Source organism: Ctenopharyngodon idella, chromosome 3 (genome assembly GCF_019924925.1).
Source record: "Ctenopharyngodon idella isolate HZGC_01 chromosome 3, HZGC01, whole genome shotgun sequence".
Lineage (NCBI taxonomy): Eukaryota > Metazoa > Chordata > Actinopteri > Cypriniformes > Xenocyprididae > Ctenopharyngodon > Ctenopharyngodon idella.
Window position 1 is genome coordinate 8682697 of NC_067222.1, and position 24968 is coordinate 8707664.

The 24968-nt window shown below is 37.9% G+C and overlaps 1 protein-coding gene and 1 long non-coding RNA gene across 2 annotated transcripts; both read left to right on the forward strand.

Annotated features, from left to right (window-relative positions):
- The first annotated feature begins 1188 nt into the window (after positions 1–1188).
- On the forward strand, positions 1189–11077 carry LOC127510015 (GTPase IMAP family member 4-like). Its single transcript, XM_051889498.1, has 2 exons — positions 1189–1321; positions 7971–11077. Exons 1-2 carry the CDS (start codon positions 1189–1191, stop codon positions 8678–8680), a joined length of 843 nt encoding a protein of 280 aa, XP_051745458.1. The 3' UTR covers positions 8681–11077.
- A 1105-nt stretch (positions 11078–12182) lies between these two features.
- On the forward strand, positions 12183–13121 carry LOC127510088 (uncharacterized). Its single transcript, XR_007929472.1, has 3 exons — positions 12183–12254; positions 12396–12496; positions 12608–13121. It is a non-coding gene; the product is annotated as an uncharacterized LOC127510088 (long non-coding RNA).
- Positions 13122–24968: the final 11847 nt, after the last annotated feature.

The window sequence follows — 24968 nt, forward strand, 5'->3', positions numbered from 1 at the left end:
TATAGTGTACTGACAGTACAGTTCTGTATAATTAGTGTACATAGAAATCTGTAAAAAACTTACAGATCATTAAATGTATAGACTCCAATAAAACACTTTTTTTTCAAATTGCCAGACATTAAATATACTGTTGTGCATGTTTCAGATAAATAAGGTTTTGAGCTGAAATATTTCATATATATTATTCATTTTTAATTGACATCCAATGCATATGATTCATCTAAATATTGAATACAAGTCCACACATACACCACACAGATTATGATTAAACTTTAATTTGGACACCTGATGATCCAGCTTTATTTCTACTTGTTATTAATATGGTTTAATTCTGACATTAGACCTAAATAGTTGTAGGACATTGATTGTCCTGTAGTTTCTTATAAAGAGCATTGTTTTAAGTAGTTTTATAATTTGTATAAATGCAACTGATGAAAGGAAGAAGTAATTAAAATGAAAGCACCTGAAGTACACACTATCCCTTATATACTGATGTAAGTTTTAACCTGAGATCTTTATATGTATTAAACAAAAATCTCATGAATATGTTTGGTCAATTACCAGTCACTATAATGTTACATACTGAAATTACATTTTATGTTAAGTTCTGTGTATTTTTGAAGGCCAAGTCTAAACTGGTTCTTTTCCCTAACTTGCATTTTAGTGTCATCACTGAACCTGGTGTTGTGTGGAAGTGATGCGGCTCTGAAGGCCTCTGTATCAAAATGTTTTAGGGGAGAAAAAATACTTTCCACATCACATCAGACTGAGTTCAGATCAATGTCTGTGATAGAGGCAAAGATGGTAGATGGACGTTTGATCAGTCTGGTTGAGCTTCCAGCTCTCAATCAGCTTTCAGAGGAGGATTTGAAGGATGAAACTCTCCGCTGTGTGTCTCTCTGTGATCCTGGAGTTCATGTTTTTATCATCATTGTTCCTGCTGGTCCACTTACTAGTGAAGAAACAGCAGAAATAGAGAAGATCCAGAGGATATTTGATTCCAAAAAGCACTTCATGGTGCTTTTCACAACGCAGCTGAATGTTAACAGACCAGTGGCAAACGTAATAAAATCCAGCACAGATTCTCAGAGATTAATCAGCATTTTTGGGGGTCGATACAGAGTGATGGGTTTAAATGAACCTGAAAACTCAAGACAGATCCCAGAACTACTGGATTATATAGAGAACATGAAGACTGAACCCTATTCACCTCAGATGTGTGTGAAAGCTCAAGAGAACAGAGTCAGACGTGATACAGAGGAGAAATATAAAGAAGAGCTGAAGAGATTGGAGAATAACATTGGAGAGTTTCAGTTGGGAGGTGAGTGTATAACATTCAAATACAAACTAATATTTTCTTAAGATTTTCATAATGAAGATCAGCTATGAAACTTCATAACTGTTAGATTATTAAAACTTTTAGGAAACTGGTCAAACTGTTAGGTAATTGAAATTTCTTATTTGTCAGTCTCTTTCAGTCAGTATTATTAGGGACCAAGCATAGAAGGTGCGATGGCACCTATTGTATCAGTTGGCATTCTTATTAGGGGTTCAAGCGCGTAGCGCTGAAATCGCTAGTAACTCCAAAACTGTTAGGCATAGGCTTTTTTTGGATTTTTTAAAAAACCTTCTTTTGCGAACTAGTCCTAGGTTTTTTGATCTGATCGGAACCAAACCAGTGCAGCAAAATTCTCTGGAGTCTGATTGTCAATAATTATCAAAAAAAGTTGAAATTTCAAAGTGGGTGGAGCCACTTTTACTAAAATAGCTACAACTCATGAACAGAATGAGATATTTTCACTAAACTACGCACAGTTATGAGCTCTTTCTGTAGTCGTGTGAAAAAGGTAGAGGCAACTGGCCACTTGGTGGCACTAAAACATGAAAAAAAAAACATGAAAATAGCTATACTTCACCGTTAGTCCGACTGACTTGAAAATTGGCATGCAGTGCCTTTGTCCGAGGTGCCATGATTGTTTATGAGGACATTGATGTATTTCAAAAAACATAGCTTCCATCGGCCAATGACGTTTGAGCAGCTATCAGACAAGGTTAATGGAGCCAGCGCCACCTAGTGATAAAATCAAATTTTCAAATGCTTATAACTTTGGGTGTGGTCGACTTCTTTTCACAGGAGTCACCTTCTTTAGACTCCTGAATCCTTGCCTAGTCCAACGATACCAAACATGCCAGGTTTTACCTTATGGTTTGTACAAAGTTGTGGTTTAGGCCCAATCCCAATTCTATTTTATACCCCTTCGCCTTTCCCCTTGCCCCTTGAAACAGAGTGGCAAGGTGTAGGGGTGAAAATATTCCCCTAAGAAATGAGACACCACTACTACACCATTACACATGTAATCATACCTTGTTTCTTTTATTAGTGTCCTGTAACGTTTAACCAGTATGAACAGCAATGAAGTGCGCATATCAACAGAAATCAGGCACAAGCAAGTTCAACACATTACTCACTCTCAACGTTGTTTTGCGCTGTATTTTGGACTTAAGAAAACAACGCTTCAGTTTGAAAATGTATGAGCCATCGAATTTCCTAAGACGGTACAGAATGATACAGAAAGTACAAGACTGGTGGAGCCGCTTTTCCATCAGGCCAAGTTGTTTGTTTAACCGTCCCATGCTGAGCCGGCCGGTATGGATATGGTTTCGTTTTATACTGTGGTGCAGCGATAACAGAGCTCTGCAATGTAATACAAATGAGTCAGTTGTTGCCTTGGTAACACAAGAGTTTACAGACGATACAAGATGCAAATAGTGACTGCGCTATGAAGGATGACCAGATATTTTTTAAACTGTATTATTCATTTGTGTTCACATCATTCAAATAGAGCGTTTAGCAAGCTATGGAGAAACTGGCAGCCAGGTAACACACAAGTGATTGATTTCAAGTGGAAATATCAATACCATGATCACTACATGCATTCTAGCAGCACGGTATAGTCTGTGTATAGAGGGAAATTAGGCCCTTCCCCTTACCCCTACACAGAAAAATCTCCAGAGTAAAATCAACTCTACTCAGAGTACATATGGTCCCTCTCTAAATAGTGTTAAAATAACACTGAAACAGAGTTAAAGTTAATGAGATAATTAAGCAATTAACTAATGATTGCGCATTAGTGATGAACACCTGCTGTTAACAAGAATCTCTGAAGAAAAGAGAAACACAAGAACTACAACTTACTTCAGTCACAGCCTTATTAATCACTTAATTATCTCATTAACTTTAACTCTGCTTCAGTGTTACTTGAACACTATTTGGGGGGGGGACCATATGTACTCTGAGCAGAGTTCATTTAACTCTGGGGATTTTAGTGTGTACTACTCCAGCCAAAAGAGATTTGAGACACCCCTACCCCTACCCTTCACATGAATGCGCAAAACGAAGGGGTTGGGGAAAGGGAAGGGGTAAGGGGTAGAATTGGGATTGGGCCTTAGTGGAAAGGGAAGGGGTAAGGGGTAGAATTGGGATTGGGCCTTAGTGCTTAACCCTTTGAAACTGGATGTGTCGTCGGCGACACACCCAAAAAAGCTGTATTCATGTTATACGTAACCCTCGAACCATTTGTTCTATCGTAATAATTCAAATTGCTACAGACAGTAGACAACATGGGCTTTTGGCAATATATGGGTTATTACGGTAGTTTCATGCCTTCCGTCAGCAAATGGCAGCCACTTGTGGAAGGGGGATTTGAATGGAGAAAAATGGAGCACGGCAGTTTAGGGAGTTTTGGGTCGCATAAATAATAGAAGAAACAAACAAAAACATGGCAAAGGAGTACACAGTTGATTGGGATGAGTTTTGATAAGACTTGGGAGGAGGCTAAGCAAGACTTTTTCGCATTTGATGTGTGCATCTGTATAATGTGTTCGTGCGGTAAATGTATACATGCATGTGTGTGCGTGCATATGTAGAATATGTATGCGTGTATGAAAAAAAATTCTCCTGAATGAAAACTGCAACTCAGTGTCACAAAATACTTGTATATATGTAATATTGTTGAATTTTCAAGTTTGAAGTGTTAGATTCTTTCGATCATCATTTTTCTCTTTTTTTCTAAATAAAAATCAGAAAATTCTTTTTTTTTTTTTTTTTTTTTTTTGTCTATTTACAAACTCACCATACATATTAATGGTCAATAACTGTAATTTATTGAAAGCCATTTGTTTTCTGAAAAAAATGACACCTTGCATTTGAAGATAGCACATTGAGTGAGAATTTTATAATAATAATAATAATAAAACATAATATGTGAAAACGGACTGGCGCACCAGACCCTCCTGTGGTCCCAGGGTAAACTGTTGTCTCTGAGAGCAATGTATGTCCCCGGGGACCAGAATAATTCTGCACCCTCTAGCACCCCTGTAGAACCGGGCCTGATCGGGTCAGTCACACTGGTGCTCCTAAATACTTTTTCACATTTGCACACAGTAATTTTTAGTCGCAAATGGTCCCACTGTAGAGCCCTGCTCGACAGGATGTCTGCTCCCAAATTCTGGTTCTATAGGAGTGCTAGAGAGTGCACCCTCATCTGAAACTTATAACAGCATATTGGCCAAACAGATTTTGCAAACACACCAGTGCGTATTTGTGTTTGCACTCTGTAGAGCGTGATGAAAGAATGTGTTTTGCAGCATTGAGCAATGTAGCCAATCACAGACATATCTGATGCTTTTTTTGAACACAATGACTAATCAGAGGCGTTTAAGTTACACCGCTCAAAATGCTGGAGTTTGTTCAGTGCTGAGTTTATGAGTACAGACACTATGTAAATAAGAGATTCTTTGTGTAGTGTAGACAACTATATATAACAGAACTATATATAACAATTATAACAGAAGTTTGTGAGATCGCAATAAACTGAGATGAGTGACAGCTTTTTTAATGATTAGATATAGCCTATAGGGAGTTTGCAAATGTAATATTGATTTTATACAACAATTCAATAAACATGAAGTTAATATTAAGTGACTACTTACATTTTAGGAACAGTTTTGTCAGATTTGGCTCTATTTCGTCAACGAAAATAGCTCAAAACAACATCACAGCTGAACCGCTGCGCATCTCCAAATAAATACAGTGGTGTTTCGTTTACGAATAAATTGGTGTTTTCGAGCAAATCTATTGAGTCAATGATACAATGACCCATTTATAAAGCCAGTTGCTTGTTTTGTTTCTGAATGAATCAGCAGATTGAATAATTGATTCAGTGACAAAGACAGTGAATTGCCGCCACCTACTGGTGGTTTTAGTTTAATTTTTAAAGCATCATTTCAGTTTTTTTCAATAATTTAATATTTCTATATTCAAAACTTTGTAATTAAAATATTAATCTCATAACATTGTTATCATGAATTCTAATGCATTCATGCGACTTCTGAGCCTCATTAAACAGTCTGTAAATATACCTAAATACCACCTTTTTGTTCTTCTTTGCCATCTCTACAGTGCAGTGTCTTATTCTTCGGTAACACTTTACAATAAGGTTCATTAGTTACCTACTTTAGTTAACATACTAACAATGAACGATACTTCTACATCATTTAATACTCTTAGATAATGTTAATTCCAACATTTACTAATACATTATTAAAATCAGAAGTAAAATTGTATTTGTTAACATTATTTATTAATTAACTTATTAACATTAACAAATGATTAATAAATAAAGTAACAGATGTATTGCTCATTGTTACTTCATGTTAGTTATTACATTAACTAATGTTAACAAATGAAACCTCATTGTAAATTGTTACCTATTATTCCAACCCAATTTATAAATTAAAAAATTATGAATTTGACATAAAAGATGACACATTCAATAAGGTTAGGAAAAAGTGTCCTTAAAAAGGTTAAATAATAATAATAATAATAATAATAATAATAACAATAATTCCCCAGCTAGTCATTTTAAGGAGTCAAATATCGCCTCATAGTGGAAGGTTCATTTCTGTCATTGATCAGAAGGTGCTCCTAAATTTTTTACTGTGCTCCTAAAAATAAATGTAAGCATAGAGCCCTGCTGTCGAGGCAGGAGCTGAGGCCTGGGGAATGGAGACTCCACTCCGAGAATTTGATTGTTGAGGCAATTTCTAAATGGCATCTTCTAAAGCTCTGCTTTTGAGGGTCTCCCTGCAAGAAATATGTGATGCGGCGGGCTGGGCTACCCCGCATATGTTCATGAGATTTTATAGTCTGCATCTTCCTTCCACACCGGGCACACAGGTCCTCTCGTCCTAAGCTGTGCCTGGAGAGTTTCACACTAGGATAGGCATCACTTGGCATAGGATACTGGGCATTACGTTCCCCAAAGTGTTGTCAAGACGATGCAGTGCGAGTTCCCTCGAAAGGGAATGTCTCAGGTTATGACTGTAATCCTTGTTCCCTGAGAAGGGAACGAGATGCTGTGTCCCTTTGCTATGCCTTTGTATGTCTGAGAGCGACTTGCTTCGACCTATTAGAAGCTGACACTACTGTGTTCTGGCATCTCTTTGTAGCTTCCGTGTACGCCATCACATGCAGTGTCACCGAGTGCGTCACAATGCAGCACCAATTAGGATCTAGTTTCACATGTGCTTCAGATGCTTGCACGCTGACGGGGTTCTCCAAAGTGTCGTCAAGATGACACAGCATCTCGTTCCCTTAACAAGGGTCACAGTCGTAACCCGAGATGTTTTTCTCTGGCTGCTGTAACTGAGTGTTTATGAAGCTTGATTCCTATAGACTCTAATCTTTATAACAGATTGTGTGAGATAGTATCAAAAGCTGTGCTTAGACTGAGAAGAATAAGTGTCGATAAAAGTCTAAAATCAGCGGCTGACAATAAGTCAAGTCCAGTCCTGACATATAAGCATTCCAGATGACGGCCTTTGACTTTTAAGTGGCCTAAATCCAGAGTAAACCAAGAAGCAACGTTTTAGACATGTAGACAGTCCTGGTTTTCAACGGTGCACAGACATCAAGGATCATATGGAGGCGGTCAATATAATGATGAACCAGTTCATCGGGAGTCAACAGATGACCTTTGCAATGCTAAAACTGTATAGACATGATAGAACATTCCTCATATGACCTGCATTGTCAATATGAATGTTAAAGTCACAAAACAAAATTACATTGGGAGACAAAGAACAGAAAAACTTAAAAATGCTACAAATTCCTGTAGGAAAACAGTGTAGGTCTTGGGAGGATGGTATATAGTGTCAAGAACTGTTGGAATTAACCCATTAATTTGCAAGGCAATAGGTTTTAACCTTCATGTTGTGTTCCGGTCATTTTGACCCACAGAGGATTTTCTTTTTACCAAACATGCTAGTTAATGTTGCATTGGACTAAAACTTACTGACTTTGCTCACACAGTTTATATCCCCCCACCTTTTTGCCCTTGTGGTGTTCCTGATCAAAAAGACCAGCCTACACAATTGCTTATAAATTGCTTGTTATGCTATATCATGACCAAATCTTGTATTCTGTCTTTTTGTCAGCTTGTTTTCTTTCAATTAGCATAGGTTTTGTATTTCTTTTTGGAACTGATTAATCATAGACCTCATTGATCAGAGCTTGTGCACCTCAGTTGTTGAGTGAACATAGCCAAAACTATCAACAAATAATCCTTTCACTACCTAATCTGAAGTGCTTATGATCAGATCAGAAGCCTACAATCAATCAGCTCCAAAAAGAAATGCAAAACATGCTAATTGAAAGAAACCATTTCAGTTTTTGTTCTTAAACAGTTTTGTTACCAAAGCAATTACAACCACATTCTCTGTAGTGCAATTTATATTGTTAGTTAATGCTCACTTTTGGAACAGAGCAAATATGTCAGTAGCAAAGTCAATAATTGACATTGAAAGAAAATATTCTTTCAAGCCCTTATTGTAATGATTGTTTCAGATCATACAACAACAAAAACAACAATAATAATAATAATAATATTTTCTACCAATGTTATTTTCAGGTGCTGAACGTGAAGCAGATTATCTGAAGTGCTTGAGGATTGTGCTGGTTGGGAGGACAGGAAATGGAAAGAGTGCAACAGGAAACACTATTCTGGGAAGAAATGAATTTGGGAGTCAAGCAAGCATGTGCTCAGTGACTAATAATAATGCAGAACTCAATAAATTGATCAGAGATTGTGAAAACAGATTCCTGGCTTTCAGTAACAAAGAAACTCAAGACAGAACTCAAGTGATTCAACTGTTAAACATGATAGAAGAGCTGAAAAACACTAATAAGGGTCGATACTTCACTAACAGCATGTTTGAGAAGGCAGAGATGTCCATTAAAAAGAGAATGGAGGAAATAATGAAAGAGAGAGAAATTCAGGCACAAAATGAGGCATTAAAGGCCAAATATGAGATGGAAATTAAGAACCTAATAAAGAGACTTGATGAAGAGAAACAAATAGCAGATGAGGAGAGAATCAAAATGGAGAATCAAATTAGAACAGAGAGAAATGCGAGAGAACAAGAGAGAGAGCAACATAAGAGAGAGAGAGAAATAGCAGAGAGAATAATGAAAGACCTTCAAAGAGAGAAAACAGAAGGTGATTTAATAAAAACAAAACATGAAGAGGAAACGAAGAGGATTAAGAAGATGAAGCCAGAAAACAAGCAGAAGAAACAAATGATTTCGGAGAGAGAAAAGAGCAGTGGAATTTGGATCTAAAGGATGAGCTGGAGGAGCAAGATGATCAACATGAATCACTGGAAGATCTGTATGAAGACCTCCAAAAGGGAGAAGAAGAAGAGCTGATAAAGAGGAATAAACGGAAAAGCAAGCGCTGTGTCATTATTTGATACATTTTAATGCTTAGATTTAAATAAGTCTCAAATAATTATGCTTCCTATTCAATATTCCAAACATATCGTTACCGACCTGATGCTTTTTATTGTTATCATTGATTGAATTTTTTTTTTTTTCGATAGAAAAAGGGGAATAACAAGTCAAAATTTGAGTCAGACTAATTTATTTTTTAATAGGCTCATTTGCATAATCCTTGATTATACACAGTGTCTAACACATTGATGTTTTGTAAACTGTAATGTCACAAAGAAAATATTAATTTTAAGTTAACTTTAAATTAAGGAATTTTATTTTTGATTAGCTCATCCACCTGTATGTCTGTAGTGTTTTGTGTGTGTGTGTAAAAGAAAAACAGAATAACAGAAATTTAAATCTAATATCTAGAGAAAGCAAATTTAAACATCACTTACATCTAGTTGTTGTTTTTGACTTACTATTTTTGTATTGATTTATTTTTTTAGTACTCACATGGACTACTAATAGATCTATTTTTTTTTTTTTTTTTTCTTCTAAAATGAATTTTCCAGCCAGTGTAGTAATCAGTGATTTACTTCACCCACCTTGCATTTAGAGACAAATATCATTTTTCATGATTGTAACACAGTTTGTTGTCCAGGGAAGAAGGAGGCAGGAACCGGCAAACATTCAACGTAACTTTAATATATAAAATAAACAAACAACAAAATGAAAGTAAAAAGTGTCAGTCTCTGACAACTGCCTCACACATATAGATGATGTTTTATTAACAAAGTTCGGGAGGAGCACTTGCAAATGATCTATACAATCAACTCGTCATCAGCAATTACCATGTCTATCCTATCAGCATGAGAAGAAGCATATATATATATATATATATATATATACAGTCAACTCACCTACATTCCTCAACAGTTTTTAGCATCCCTCCACCACCTCGACTCCTCACTCTTGGATTTTTCTATCACAGCCAGGAATACGGGGGGAGTACTCTGGGTTCGGGCCAAATACTGAGCTCTGAGCCCTCTCCTTGGACAGCACGGCAAATATGCATACCATTTATTCAGTCTGACTTATTTGTAAGTGTGAACTCCTGAAACAAAACAATGTAAAATAGTCCAGGCCTGGTCCTCTCTCATCGTTCACTGTCGTTGCTCACTGTCGTCGCTCCTCCCTTCTGGAGCTCCTATGTGAGAGATATGAGACCGGTGCAGCGCACAGGTGACGCTCCTTAGCAATCACGCAACCGGCTCTTACCCCACCCTTGCTTGTCACAGTGACCTTTATAGACATACTGAAAGCAGCAATGGATAGACTAATTCACTTCAGATCTTGAAAATAAAGGAAACAACAATGTTCAAACTGTCAACTCATGGTGAACAAACAAGTGTATTCATAATAAAAAAAAGATTGTTTGAGTCACTCAAGATATATTTTTCATCATGTTAAAATGGTGTAAGATTTAGGAATTTGAAAATGTACTTATCCATTTTGTTGCGAATGCAGTTCGCTTGCAGAGAGAGCCCACCCACACGCAGTCTGGTTTGGACAGATAAATCACTTGCTGCTGGAAATCTTGTCGCATCGCATCTGGTTAGGATAAGGTGTTAGTCTTTTTAAATTTGTGTTTCAAAGCTGCAACTTCTGCCAAAGGCCAACTCAAGCAACAGAACTAACGAGCAGCATCATGAGCTGTTTATTTCTCCTGTTTTGTCTGAATGCCAGTGTATGGCAACTGCCATACTCTGCCACCCCTGCTTAAATCTCCTTATCCTTACCATAAGAGTAACAAAATTTGTCTGGTACTATTTAAGAAAATATCCTGGTGATTATTTCTGCCAAAGTCAATAATGACAGGCACACGAGTTGGTTTTATAATTGTAATGTTTTCTAAAGTTAAGCTCATACTGTTGTGTTTCTTCATCATCTGATTTAAACATCTTAAGGAGTCTTTATCTGCTCACTGGGTGTTTTACAGCTCTGTTCTCTACAGTATATGCTCTGTATGCCTTATTATGATGTTTTATAGTACATATTAAAAATGAATTTCTATTTGATGACATCTTTTTGCATGTGTTTTTGATTCTTTGCAGTCCTTTGACAGATCACACTGCACTGTTATGCAGACAGTTTTATGGAATGTACCACTAGTTGTGTGCAGTGGTGTTCTGAAATGAGGAGGCTAAGTCCTCACAGATTTTTAAATGTTTTTTTTTTCCAATATAAATTGTCCTAGATATACTTAGGCTAATGTTGACACATTTATGGTTAAATAAATGTTACTTACACAACAAATCTGTTTTGTATTTTTACATTAACAATTCATGCTCTGTTTATTAAAACCAAGTATAAATTTAGTGTTAGTGTTTTAAAGCCACGTTAGTGTTTTTAAGCATTTTTACATTTATTACAAAACAATTACTATAAGAACACAACAAATTTCATGACAGGGTCATGGGCGGCCAAGGCTCATTGATGCACGTGGGGAGTGAAGGCTGGCTTGTGTGGTCCGATCCAACAGACAAACTACTGTAACTCAAACTGCTCAAGAAGTTAATGCTGGTTCTGATAGAAAGGTATCAGAGTACACAGTGCATCTCAGTTTGTTGCGTATGGGGCTGCATAGCCGCAGACCAGTCAGGGTGCCCATGCTGACCCCTGTCCACCACTGAAAGAGCCAACAGTGGGCACGTGAGCATCAGAACTGGACCACGGAGCAATGGAAGAAGGTGGCCTGGTCTGATGAATCATGTTTTCTTTTACATCACATGGATGGCCGGGTGTGTGCGTTGCTTACCTGGGGAACACATGGCAATGTTCAATGTTGATTTGATGTAATATAAGTGATTTAATTTAAGTTGAACAAATATTGATTTTATGTCCATCTTGATCTATTTTTCATCATTGATATAACCTTATTTCACGGTGCAAACCTGATGAAAAATCCAAGTTTCAACCTTGATTCAGTGTTGATACAATGTTGGTCTGCTATCTGAAAAGAAAAGAATGAGAAATTATACAATGTGGCAGCCAAATACATGACTGTCTGCAAAATCTGAAGACCAACCAATAAGCCCTTTGTTCCACATGACCTTTTATTCCTTCAGTATCTATTTTATCACTTTTGGTTTTATTTTAATACTTAAGTTAAATATCTTGTTTGCAGAAGATCTGGATCTTGTGTCCCACCCAAAAGAGGGTCTACAGCAGCATTTGGAGGACCTGCACACCTTCTGTTAAACATGGACTCTTTCATTTAACCCCACAAAAACACCAAAATAATGATGTTCAGGGGAAAATCAAAACAGTCACCAACATCATAACTTCAAATAAGACAACATCCCCTCAGAGGTATACATTCCTCTACAAAAAGGATACTTCAACGTGGCCTATAAAAAGATTTCAATCTGATGCCAAGCAAGATCACACTCACATACCTCGTCAAGCTCAAACCTGCCAGGTATATGAATTTTTGACCACCGATCTCTCTTGATACTTTACCCAGATAGCAGACTAACACTGAACATTGTCAGCAGCTTTTAATATGTGACTTCACAAACAGTAACTTTAACCTCACGGACCTGTTTCTCCATGTAATTAGCATGGATTCAGTGGGAGTGAATGCGATTGAAACAGCAGCTCTTGGGAGACCCTTCCAGCTCGGCATGCTGTATGACTGCAGAAAGGACGCGTTAATACCAGGTACCAAAATATTTAAAATATTATTGTGATTTACTGAAAAAAATGTCTGATGTGAAATGTGACTCTAATAAATTCACTGTTGAGAGTTAAAACACATTTTTCCTATTACAGGTATTAGACTTTGGAACAAAGAACAGCTGCAGCAGAATATTTGCTCTTGTGCCCAAATTAATACAGGATTCAAAGTCACAGCTTCAGACTCCATTCAGGACAAATCTAAATTACTGAATATTGATGGTGGGCTTATACTGAGTATTTTAGGTGATCTTGTCCATGTTAGTGGAGCAGCAAAATATCTCAATGACATCAAGAAGTCTTTCATACAGCAGAGACTGACGCTACATTATCATTCAACCAGCAGATTTGAAGAACTGACTGTGAATCATTTGCCTTCTGGAAATATTCCTGACGATGATAATGATATTGCTACACATGTAGTGACAGGAATACTGTATGGAGCAGATGCCTGCTTTGTGTTTGACAGAGAAGTTTCTTCAAATGAGGACAAAAAAAAAAGTACACGGAGAAGTAAAAGTGGCCCTTGAGAAACTGCAGGGCATCGTTTCAGTGGGTGCAAATGCTGATCTAAGTGCGAATCACAATCAGCAAACTGCAGTCAAAAAATTCACTTATGGAGACTTCCAGCTACAGTCTAACCCGACCTCTTTTGAAGATGCGTTGAAGGTTTTCACTGATCTTCCAAAACTGCTGAAAGAAAATCAAGAACTAGCAGTTCCACTGAGAGTTTGGCTTTATCCTTTGGACAAACTTTATTCAAGAGCTTCAAAAATTCATAAAGACATCAGCATGGATCTAATCATAAAGATTGAATCAGTGATTGAGAATTTAAATACAGCTGAGATGAAATGCAGTGATTTTCTGAAAGATTTGCCTGCTCTGACGTTTGCTGCATTTCATGATAAAATACTGAAAATGAAGCAAAACTGCTACATGTACAAGTTGAGACTCATGAAGAAACTCGGTTCTTTGCTGCCAAACATCCGTGGGAATGTGATGAAGGAATCTGCACTGAATGATCTTCTACAAGAACATGATAAATCTCCATTCAGAGGAAATGAAATTGCACAATTGCTTAAAGAGAGAGAAAGAGAGTCTGAGATCATTAAAACAATCCTCAGACAGTTGAAAGATGTTGAGGTAAAAGACAACATTGATCTCATCAAGATGGATCTGGAGGTTGGGAATCTGGTCAGCTACACATTCACATCATTGAACTGCTCAGATGTGCTTCTTCAACAACAAACTGCCTATCTGAGTCCTTCAACACAAGGAGAAACTGATGTGAAGAGCCCTGATTTCAAGCGAAAGTCTTGGCTAACTCCTGAGATCCAAAAGATCATGAGGAGCAACTTGAAGATATTTAAGAACTTGATCAATTCAAACAGCTGTAAACAAGACAGGTTCATTGTGTCATCAAGAGAAATGGAGAATCATCCTGGTTCCTGCATTATTCTGTACGGAAGTGAATGTGATGAAGCTGTTTGCTTTACTCCTCCATCCAAACCAGCCTGTCCAATCTCTGAAGAGGTCAAAGGTCAGAATGTGGTTCTGAAAGTTCCTCCATCATGTCCTGCTACAGTGGAGCTCAGATTACTGTATAAAGCGAAGCAGGACACAGTCTGGACATCTGAACCTGTGCTGAAGGATCAAGACACAGTTACTCTGACTGATCTGAGAGCAGGAACTGAGTATCAGATCAAATGTGCAGCGCTGGGGAAACTCAACTACACCGTAGACAGTGACGTGATCAGAGTCATCACAGAGGTATGATGATCATTCATCAAATATCAGCTGGCAATAAATACATTAATTAATTGAACAGAAATATTTTAACTTACCCTCTTATTGCCACTTCAATGACTTAATCAGTTGTTCATTAGAATCAAGTGTGTTTTTCAGCAAAGTACAAATAACCTAGAAATTAAAGGTATAGTTCACACAAAAATGAAAATTCTTTCATTAATTACTCACCATCATATTGTTACAAACCTAGAAGACTTTCGTTCGCCTTCAGAACACAAATGAATATCTTTTTGATGAAATATGTCCCTTCATAGACAGCTACGCAACTGACACTTTGATGTTTCGAAAAGCAAGTCAGTCTAAGGCAATTCACCCGATGGATGTTCAGATGGCCGTGTTTCATTGTGCTGATGGTGACTAAACTGTCCCAGTGTCAGTACACTCTGCCTCTGCTTGTTGCTGATCCATTCACACGACAGATTGAGTTTCCTCTTTGGACATTTAGAGAAATCACCAAGAGCTGGAAAATCAGAAACACCAACAATGAAACCATGAGTAAAACCCAGCTGATCTACAAGGCAGATACTCCAATGGTGTCTTTCTTCAGGTTTGGCTCTGTGTCTTCATCCAAGTCTGAGCTGATGAACAGTCTGATCAATGAGAAACACAACACGTTCTTCCGCAGGAACTGCCCAGGCAGCAGCAGAACCAGAGTCCTGATGGATGGAGTGGTGGAGATCGCCTGGTTCTGCCCCTCTGGATCATATGATGATAAATTCAATGACTGTGTTGGGTTCTGTAATCTACACGGTGATGCAGGAGACCATGAGAAACAGCTGGAGATCCTCACTGAAATGGCCTCAGTCAATGTTGTTCTGCTATCTCAACTGGACAGGAATGACAAAAGTGCAGCAATAATACAAAACGTGCAGGAACTCAAAGCCACTCATTTGTCTTCTTACTGAGAATGAATCTACTGTAACTGAAATAAAGAAAAGAAAATATAAGATTGGTCTGAAGAACAGAAATCAGTCAGTTGTATCTGAAGAACTCAGAAGAGCTATAAAGTTTATTAAGTTCTTCATTAAAGAAATGAACTCAGGTGCTGCCAATAAAAATATATTTTTTCTTAAATGGCTCAGAATCCTCCTGGATGAATATATCTCAGGTGACCTTTCTTATCTAAATCACAAATATGATGAAAAGTGGTCAACAGTCTTAAAACTGAAAGAATTGTGATAAATTTGAACAACTTATAGCTGAACAAACTGAACTTGAGAGAATATCTGAGAAGCTTCAAGCTGCAGCCTTTGGTTTGGAGCACATCATGAGGGAGATCGGTCAGATCTATGAATCATGTGAATCTTTTCAGAAAGAAAGATCTGCAGTTTGACTTCTCTTCTCTCCCGAGTCTTGCAGCAGAGATGATGATGATATCTGGATTTCCACTGGAGCTGATGGATGGAGATGCTGCTCATGTTCCTCTGATCTGGATCTCTACTGTTCTAGATGAACTCATCCAGAAACTGGGAGACCAGAGAGTCTTTGTGCTGTCAGTTTTAGGCCTTCAGAGCTCTGGGAAATCCACCATGTTGAATGCCATGTTTGGACTCCAGTTTGCCGTCAGTGCTGGCAGGTGCACCAGAGGAGCTTTCATGCAGCTGGTCAAAGTGTCAGACGAGATGAAAACACAGGTGAACATTGATTATATTCTGGTTGTTGACACTCAGGGTCTTTGTGCTCTAGAACTGGCTGGAAGATCAACAAGACATCGTGACAATGAATTGGCCACATTTCTTGTTGGTCTTGCAAATTTGACATTGATCAACATCTTTGGAGAAAACCCAGCTGAGATGCAGGACATTCTTCAGATTGTTGTTCAGGTCCTTATGAGGATGAAGAAGGTCAGACTGAATCTCAGCTGTGTGTTTGTGCATCAGAATGTTTCAGACATCACAGATGAAGAGAAAAACATGGAGGGAAGGAGACAACTGCAGGAGACACTGGATAAGATGACAAAACTCACTGCTAAAGAGGAATTCTATGATGCAGAATGTTTCAGTGATGTCATTAGATTTGATGTACGAAATGATATGAAGTATTTTGCTCAGTTCTGGGAGGGAAACCCACCCATGGCACCACCAAACCCAGACTACTGTAAAAATATTCAAGACCTAAAGGAAACTATTATGTCTCGTGCAGCAAAACCCCATGGAATGATGCTGATAGACTAGATCATATTAGAGATCTCTGTGAGGCTTTACTGAAGGAACGATGTGTCTTCAGCTCCAGAACTGCTCTGGAGAATTCAGCCTATAGGGAACCTGAGACCGAATACAGCAAGTGGTCCTGGAGTCTCCGCAATGCCATGATGGAAACTGAGAACAAACTACACAACAAAATAGAAAATGAAGCAATTTATAAGTTTGAAGAAACTGATCTAAAAATTAAAAATTAAAAAATCAAAGAGCTTCAGGAAAACATTGTGAGAGAAACAAAGAGGAAATTAAATGAGGTTCTTCAGCAGCGAGACCTGAAGAAAAAGTTTGATGATCAGAAGACACATCATGAAAACACTCTCTATACAAAGAACTCGCCTTAAAACTCAAAGACAAAGCAAATGATGAAGAAACACTAAAGAAAGAGTTTGATTCATTTTGGGAAAAGAGTGTGGACAGGATTATCTCAGACACTCCCCAATTTAAAGACACTGACATAATGGAAGATGTGAGAGAGATCCTCAAAAACATCTATCTATAGAAGTGCGCTTGTATACAATTGCAGTGAGAGCTATGATATTTTTACTGTGTTGACTTACTCTCAATATGTTATTTTCAGAAATTCCACAAAAACAGTTATAGGAACATGTGGATTTGATCAAAGTCTTTCTCCAGATGATGAAGCCCAAATAAGATCATTAGTCACAGATGTTGCTCAGCAGACAGACAGAATGATTCAGTCATTTAACATTTCAAAGATGGGCTACAACATCAGCTACATTCAACAACTCACAGGTTACATCAGAGAGTGACAGAGACAAGAGAGTAACAGAACATCAGAAAAGACAAGTGAAATATGTGTTCAAGATTGATTTCTTCATGGATTTGGTTCTTTCCATTAGTAAAAGGGCAAACAAGATGATCAGTGACCAACACAGACTTTTCAGAGATACCAATGATCCTAAGATATATGTAGAGAAGAAGAGAGAAGAGTACTACAGTATTTTCCAAAAAAACTGTCATGGAGCTGCGATTTTTGGTGGGACCATCTGTCAGAAACTGAAAGAGCCCATTGAGCACAGTGTCTATAAGAAGACTGCTAAAGATCTGACAGATGAAATGAGATCAAACTGTGAATCACTGAATGGAAGCGGATCAAATCTGGAGAAACACATCCTGAAGACACTGGCAGAAGAGGAGAACTTTAACAAATACATGAACTACATTAATAATCCCAGAGATCACTTCAAGAGTTTCATCAGAGATGAAGTCAGTCAGTACATCACTGAAAAGTTCAGTGTAAGTGTTTTACCCAAGATGAAGAAGAACATTGAACTCCTGCAGCAGAAGATCATGGAAGCAGCACATGAATCTACTGAACATGTTCAAGTGAACACAGGAGTTGGTTTGTGGTTAAAGAGTTTCACACAGCAGCTCTCAGATGTGCTGATCTTCTCTGAAAAAGACCTCAGTGGATTGAAACATGATGATGTTGATTATTTCAACCTTCTAGAAGATGTGATAAGAGAAGAACTTCCTGCTATAATGTCTGATATCAGCAGTAGATTTATCACAAAGACTTTTCCTGTAAATCTAGACTATAAGTTCAGACCAGATACGCTTCTGATTGATCACCTCTGTCAGTCCTGTTGGGTTCAGTGTCCGTTTCGTAAAGCCATCTGCACCAACGCGATAAAAAACCATCTTGGAGATCACAGTGCTCCTTTCCACAAAGTGAGAGGAAATGGAAGGCATTTCCCTCAAGCACAGTATCTCTGTGCTGTTATTTGCACAAAATTAGTGGCAAGTGATGAGGATTTCTATGTACCAGATGAAAGGTTCCCTTCTAGAGATTACAGAAGAGCAGGAGGAGTTTATGAAGACTTGAGCATCACCTCTGATCTCTCTGAACTGCCCTACTGGAAGTGGTTTGTGTGCAGATTTCAGAAAGATCTGGAAAACACTACAGTAAAACATTTAAAGGGAGTTTTAAGATATCAGATGGAGAATGGAGAAAATACTCAAAACAGAATGCTATTGAGTGTTTGGGTCAATGTATCTAATGGAGCATTTCCTATTAGATTCTCCTAAGATCACAATTAGAAATGAGTTTCTATCACATATCAGCAAGAATCTATACTCTTCTACGCCTCACTCCATTGAGAACTAACAGAGTACACTGGATACAAGAGCTTTGAAAACAATATTCAATCTTAAAGTGTTGTTCTATGGAACTAAAAAAAAAAAGAAAAAGAAAAATGCCAAAAAGATTTACATTTTCTAATTTTGATTATTTGACATTTTTATTGAGAAAATGTATGCAACATTTAAGAAAACTGAACTGTTATGGTGTATTTTTTAGCTTTGCATTTTTTTGTTCTGTATGTTTAGAGTTTAAATTAGTTGTAGATATTCAAATTAATAAATAAGTTATTCAGATTATAAAATACCTGTTGTTTAGAAATACAAACAAAAGCATTATTTAAAGCAACTATATGTAGTTTTGTGTATTTTGTCAACATTACTGCCCCCTACAGTTAAGTGAGTTGAATTCACTGGGGACTCACTCTTGATTTACACCATATTTAATTCTTATGCATAATCGAAGTAAGTGTGCCATTGATTTTGACACTGATATGTCAAGATAAACAGCTTGCATAAAGTTGCTTTAATCAGATTTAAGCATCATCAGATTTTAAACATCTCATAAATGTTATTACATAATAACATGATATTGAAATCCTGGACAAATCCTGCATGCAGGTCAACAGCCAAAAGACAAAATGCTCTGATCTCAGTTTAAGAGATAAAAACATTTGGTGCATGAATGAACTGAAGTAAAAAAACAAACAAACAAACAAAAAAACATTCAGGATATCCAGATTCCCTTCAGACAGATTGAAAATATACTGAACTGCATCCATCTGTTTCTTAGGATTTATTCTATCAACATGGTTCCTTCATGACATAAATGATATATTCATCAAACAAATTGTATGTTAATATTTATGCAATATGATCTTTTTCCCATTGAAATAATACAAAATTATTTTTTCTAATTTATTTATTATTTTTTTTAAATAAAGCTGTATTCCATGTTAAAATCCTATTTTTTTTCCCCCTCCAATTTTTGAAGGCAGGTTATAGTGTCATCTGGTGGGAGTAAAAAAAAGAAACACATCTGTAATGCCATGGATTCCTATATATATATATATATATATATATATATATATACATATATATATATATATATATATATATATTTACTGTAAGTACAAAAGCACCCGGCCATCCTCGTGATGTAAAAGAAAATGTGATTCATCAGAACAGGCCACCTTCTTCCATTGCTCCATGGTCCAGTTCTGATGCTCATGTACCCACTGTTAGCGCTTTCGGCGGTGGACAGGGGTCAGCATGGGCACCCTGACTGGTCTGCGGCTATGCAGCTCCATACGCAACAAACTGCGGTGCACTGTGTATTCTGACACCTTTCTATCAGAACCAACATTAACTTCTTGAGCAATTTGAGATACAGTAGCTCCCCACGTGCATCAAAGAGCCTTGGTCACCTATGACCCTGTTGCTGGTTCATTTTTTGCTAGACAAAGAGCAGGAGAAATACCAAACAAGTGTCTCAGAGCCAGCAAAAGCTATGGAAAGAGTGACTGTTTATCTCACAGAGTAAGATGCAGCCTGCAGAAGTGACATGCATGGTTGTTGTCCACACTTGAACTACCTACTGTAGCCAAAGCAAAATAAAGTCAGTTAGCCATTTCCAAAGCCCATATTTACAAAATATAGACTTGGAATGGGTAAAATATTGACTGGGAATCCATACTCTGGTCTTATCAGACCAAGTCAATTACTAAATGTAATGGTGTTGCTAGAGGAGGAGTACAGTGAGAAGTGCCTGGTTCCCACAGTTCAGTGGTAGTAAAGCTCTTATATAGGGATGTATGAGTGCTGAAGGTGTGAGGGAGTTGTGCTTTATCAATGCTGTCATGAATTCACACACCACTGTGTGATGTAATACAAAAAAAACTTAAAACAGAAGATGCTACCCTCAACCCCTGCATTGTTGGGCATTTTTCAACATGTCAGTGATGAATGCAACATGACAATGGACAATGGATTCTCTCAATGTGAAAAACCTTCTGTGGACATGTATTTCACCCAGTCTTAACACTCTTGAGCACCTGTGGGGGACTCTGTTGAGACGAGTTGAGCAACACTCCCCATTAAAGATCAGGGCATTTAAGGAGGTCATCATCCAGGAGTTAAACAGGACAGATGTGACAATTTATCATGAACATATACACTCTGTGCCAAGAAGGGACTAGTACTTAGTATGTCCTCCAAATTATGTATACACATATATAGACACATATATACACATACATAGCTAACTAACCTATGTTCCTCAAGAGTTTTTTCTGTAGTTGGACCCGCCCAGTTGCTGCTGTCAGAGATTGAGCTCTTCCCATCTGATGACAAGTCCCTATTCTCCTACAATCCCTTGCTGCACTCTGCAGATTTAAGGAGCACTCGTGCTCAGCCTCAGGCTCCATTGCACGGTCGCCAGCCCATCTTTTCTGCTACCCTCGCCCTCACTGTTGAAACATCCACCATCCTCCTCGGCGTATTTGTATACCTTGGCCCATCCGACTATCCCTGCAATAGTGAAATGAACAGTGTTAGAATTTAAGGCAAGCACTGATTAGTGCAGATGTCCATTTCTCAAGACGAATGAATAAAGCATAGCTATACAAATTATATGTTACCATGCAGTCAGCTTGCCCCTCTCCTAAATCATTTTCACCCTCTAAGGCAGCAAGCAAAGACCATAGGAGCCCAAAGCTGCATACAGTCCTCCACAATAGAGTCTTCCTAGGCTGTAGTAACATTTCCTGTGAAGTACGTAGATTGGTCACCCATTTCACCACAGCTTGTCCCCAAGTACTGTAAATCACTCAATTCCACTCTGTCCACTTTCAAACCAAGAAAATTCAACCAGTTATGTCCCATGTCCAGCAACCACCAACTTTAACTTTTCTGGTATGGATTTCAGAGTAAAGTCTAGAGACTTTTCTACCTGAAGACACATCTGCAACAACTTTAATTTAATTACTAACTATTTGCTGTCTGGTCTCACATTTTTGGTGATAATCTACAATCTGCTCCCGCAGAACCTGACACAGTAGACAACCTGATCAGTAAGGAAGTTAATGCAGGCTTCATGATTGGCCCTTTTGATGTTCCTCCCTTCCAATGTTTTCACATCAGTCCCTTTGCAGTGGCTACTAGAAAAGTTTCAGGTAAAAACTCTTAATAATCGACCTCTCAGCCCTGCATAATTCCCCGTTCCCGAGCATAAACAACCTTACCTTCCTCTAGAAGAATTTTCTCTTCACTATCACGACATTGATCAAGCAATAACATTAATTAAAAATGCCTGTAGCAGCATTTGGCTCGCCAATGTCGACATCTCTTTTGCATTTAAAGTGATTCCCATCCACCCAAATACATGGCATTTATTTAGAGTATGCTCGCTTGGCTGGTTCACGTCTATACCTGAGTTTTTTAGACACGACAGCTCCCAGCTTCCTCAGCTCTGTTTTAACTTTATCTTCTCATCGTAGCAGCAGGAGCCCCGCCTCTACATCTAACCCCAGCCCTGCTCAACACACCTGTCTGTAATTATCAAGTGCTCCTGGAGATCTTAATTAGCTGATTCAGGTGTTTTATCAGGGTTGGAGCTAAAATTTGCAGGTAGGTAGATCTCCAGGAACGGGGTTGAGCACCCCTGCTCAACAGCATTTGAACGGATAAGCCCTGCCAGCAAGTTAAAAGTTTGGTATTGTATAGGGGTGAGCTTCTGCTGAAGCTGAGGGGTTAACATTGCTGCAGTGATTAGAAAGGGGTTAGATGTAGAGGCGTAAAGTTGTGGTTACTGTGATTTAACAACAAATACCACATTAAAACTGTGGTTACTCTGGTAAAACCATGGTAAGTGTTGTGGTTGCTGTTTTTTAACGACAAATACCACATTAAAATTAAGGTTACTCTGGTAAAACCATGGTAAGTGCTGTGGTTAATGTGCTTTAATGACAAATACCACACTAAAACTAGGGTTACTCTGGTAAAACCATGGTAAGTGCTGTGGTTACTGTCCTTTCACTACAAATACCAGAGTAAATCTACAGTTACAGTGGGAGAAGTATGGTATACATACATACATGTTCTGTTATTGTGTGTTTACTACGTATGACATGGTGAAGCGACAGTTACTATGGTAAAAACATGGTAAATGTGTGGACTTTTTACATGATCCCTTTCCCAACTTAGGCGAATTTCAAATGAATATCACAATGAAAACTAACTTTATAATGCTGGCGTCCATTTGAATGATTTGAACATAACACAGCTTGAAATAATGGGACAAAACGTCCCGTATTGATTTGAAACACGGCACATGATTTCATTCATAAATACGGGACAATCAACTAACGTTACTTTACAGAACAGGTGGAAACCCTACCTGTACGTGTCTTGAATTCATCTAAAATCCATATCTTTTTATAGCAATAAACTACTTTGAATAGGTGGGAGAGTTTAAAACGTAAGCAAGTAAATAAAAAAACCCACAATGCATTGAGGCGGAAGTTTCCGTAGCATCTTCTCCTGCTGCCGGTAGGGGCGCTTTAGGAAATGCTCGTATGGGTCGTATTTGATGGTAGTGACAAACGACCAATTTGGTCGGATGAGTTGGAGGACTTGTTGGCAGGAAGGTAGATCTCTAGGAACAGGGATGGGCCAAAGCCAATGGAAGGCAAGCCTGCAACCTTTAGCCAAAAAAGCGTAATGGCTAATGGCGGTACACAGGGAAGGAGACCAGAGGCGGTATGCAGGGAAGGAGACGATAGGCTGAGAGTTGCCGCACATGATTAAGTTAGCTGTTATGCTTTCTCCAATGGTAAAAAATACAGACCCTCTCAGCTCCCTTTAATATACAATCTCTGGTTGGGCACCCCTGCTGTTGAGTATTGGATGCTGTGAGAGGTAATTTATGCTCTAAAGAGTGACCCGTAATGTCAGTTCAACACAACGTCGAACATGACCGGCAGATAGGGAACAAGTTCTAGAAGTGGATGATACGTTTTGGGTGCCAGGTTAAGGTGCAGTGGTGGCTAGTCTCTTCTCGGTGGGTTGGTGTGAAATAGCAAAATGGTTGTGAAATACAGGAGACTCCTGGCAAAAACGGGAGTGTTGACAGGTATGCTTTATATGGAAGTCCGTTTCCACCACTAAATAAAAAAATAAAAACAGTAATTGTGACATTTTATCTCAGAATTCTGACTTTTTATCTCGCAATTGCATGTTTATATCTCACAATTGCGAGTTATAAAGTCAGAATTGCGAGATATAAACTCACAATTGCGTGATATAAAGTCAGAATTCTGAGATACAAACTCGCAATTGCATGAAATAAAGTCAGAATTGCGAGATATAAAGTCAGAATTCCGGACATCCAACATTTCTGGTGCATCCAACGATAGCCGTGCTGCCGTCCTGATGTCTGAAGCTGTTGGTGTATATAGAATGTGCCACTTCAGCTTCGTCTGTTTTATTGTGCCACCGCCACAGCTGATTCTTATTATTATAACTATTACTATTATATTGGTATTATTGTGTAATCACAATACATTTGCTCAAAACTTGTCAAATTCATTAGTGTATCCAATTCTGTTAAAAACAACTTTTATTCACCAAATACTTCCACTGTAATTTGCAGAATTGCATGATTCTACCATTGATGACCTTTTATGGAGCCACCAGACTTGAGTTGCAAAGTTGAAACAGTAATTGAAGCAGCAAAGAAGTACCTAGGAATTTCTAGTATGGAAACTAAGACTATATTTGAAATGATGAATCCACTAAACTATGACTCAAGTAGTGGGTACAAGTGGAGCTGAGTATCTTACATTGGAACTCAAGGAGTCTAATTGCAAATGGACAGGAATTTAAAAAGTTTTTAAGTGATTTAGAAGAAAAACCTGATGTTATCTGTATACAAGATTAAGACCACAATTAAACTTTGTTTTAATAGGATATAATTCAAACCGTCAGGACAGATTTAATAAAAAAGGAGGGGGATGTGCTACATTTATAAAAGAAGGATTAGCTTTTAGGAGAATTCATTCTCCAGATAGGTTTGAATGTATAGTTATAGAAATTTGCAATAAACAGAATTCAACTTTTATAGTTAATTTTTATAATCCATGTAAAGAAATTATGGTAACTGATTTTAATGACATTATGCAGAGAAATGGAAATAGAGAAATTTGGTGTGGAGATTATAATGCCCATAATAGTGTATGGGGTAGTGATCATACAGATAGCAATGGAGTAATGATAGAATAATTAATGGATTCACAAAGATTGGTTTGTCTCAATGATGGAAAAGGTACTAGAATTGATATGTTAAGAAA

What these genes read in the sequence shown, in the direction of transcription:
- LOC127510015 (XM_051889498.1), top strand. Translation starts at nt 1,189, where the DNA reads ATGAAGACTGAACCCTATTCACCTCAGATGTGTGTGAAAGCTCAAGAG. An exon ending in TGGAGAGTTTCAGTTGGGAG is followed by an intron (nt 1,322 to 7,970) that starts GTGAGTGTATAA and finishes TGTTATTTTCAG; the next exon opens with GTGCTGAACGTGAAGCAGAT.